This window comes from Penaeus monodon, chromosome 25 (genome assembly GCF_015228065.2).
Source record: "Penaeus monodon isolate SGIC_2016 chromosome 25, NSTDA_Pmon_1, whole genome shotgun sequence".
NCBI lineage: Eukaryota > Metazoa > Arthropoda > Malacostraca > Decapoda > Penaeidae > Penaeus > Penaeus monodon.
This window is the reverse complement of record NC_051410.1, coordinates 39,624,790-39,625,830: the sequence shown is the minus strand read 5'-3', so window position 1 is coordinate 39,625,830 and position 1,041 is coordinate 39,624,790. Positions and strand designations below refer to the sequence as shown.

The following is a 1,041-nucleotide window of genomic DNA, read 5'->3' as shown; positions in this document are numbered from 1 at the left end:
ACTGTGTGTTCCATGGTGATTGATATTTCAGGCTAGTTGGTTACATTGTGCGACAGCGGGACACTGAAGGCACTGACACCGCTAGCTTTTCCTGCTATGTGTTCGAGGCAGAGGGCAGTGGAACAGAAATCTGCTGTGCCCTTGGCGTAGCAGCAAAGACAGCTTACCACCAAATCGTTGAGAAGAAGACGCAGGAAAAGAAGAGGAAACAGGAAACAGTAAGTGTTATTTGATGGGAATCATGTAGTAGCAGACATGATTTGATTTGTTTCCCAATGTTGATAATTCTGATGACATAATTCTCAACTGCATGTTCAGAAATGTTGGGATAAATGGAATCATTTTGTACCATCAGAGGTATGCTACTTGCCAGGTATAATAACTTAATTGATAATAGCTTTAGGTGGAACAGGTAGCTGATTCCATGATTCCCAAGTCAGTGAAGCCATGTCTGCTAATTTCATTGTTATTTTTTTTAGCATGGACAATTGGCAGATACTGTAGCATGTGAATAAAACTGAATGTGCTCAGGTTGTACTGCCAATTAATTTAGGTGAGGTGATGCAAGTAACTCGTTCTGTCTGTCTTTCTTACTTCTCCTCCCTTAATCTAAGGATGCTTTGTGTAACAATTGTGCTAACTGCTGTAAGAAGTCAAATAAGGCTGGAATAAACACATCAGAAATTCTTCTGTTTTCTCTGGGTGCCAGACCACACTTTATGGCTGTTAGTTTTTGGATATAGTAAAAAATGGTTGCACTAATAGATGGTGGTTGCACAATCTTTGCAATTTGAAATAATTATTGCACAGTTTGGTAATTCATCTATGAATTTCTTAATCCAAATATAAGAAGAATTTCATAATGGCACAAACTTACTGTCTGGAGGAGACCATCTGAAGAATTATAGCTACAATTTGGTTTACGATATTTTGTATTTGTTATATTTAGTTTTTGGCATTAGAATTATGAGAAAAAAAAAATTTACTTGTAATTATACATCTATATTTAATTTTGATACTCACCTTCATAGTTATAGTGCA

General features: G+C 36.5%; 1 protein-coding gene across 1 annotated transcript in view; it reads left to right on the top strand.

Annotated features, from left to right (window-relative positions):
• The window catches only part of LOC119589252 (DCC-interacting protein 13-alpha-like), a gene marked incomplete in the record, with an annotated part of 61,984 nt that overhangs the window by 58,536 nt on the left and 2,407 nt on the right, over positions 1-1,041 (top strand). Inside the window, 1 exon segment of the mRNA XM_037937867.1 lies at positions 32-218. Within this exon segment, the coding sequence (XP_037793795.1) occupies positions 32-218 (187 nt within the window).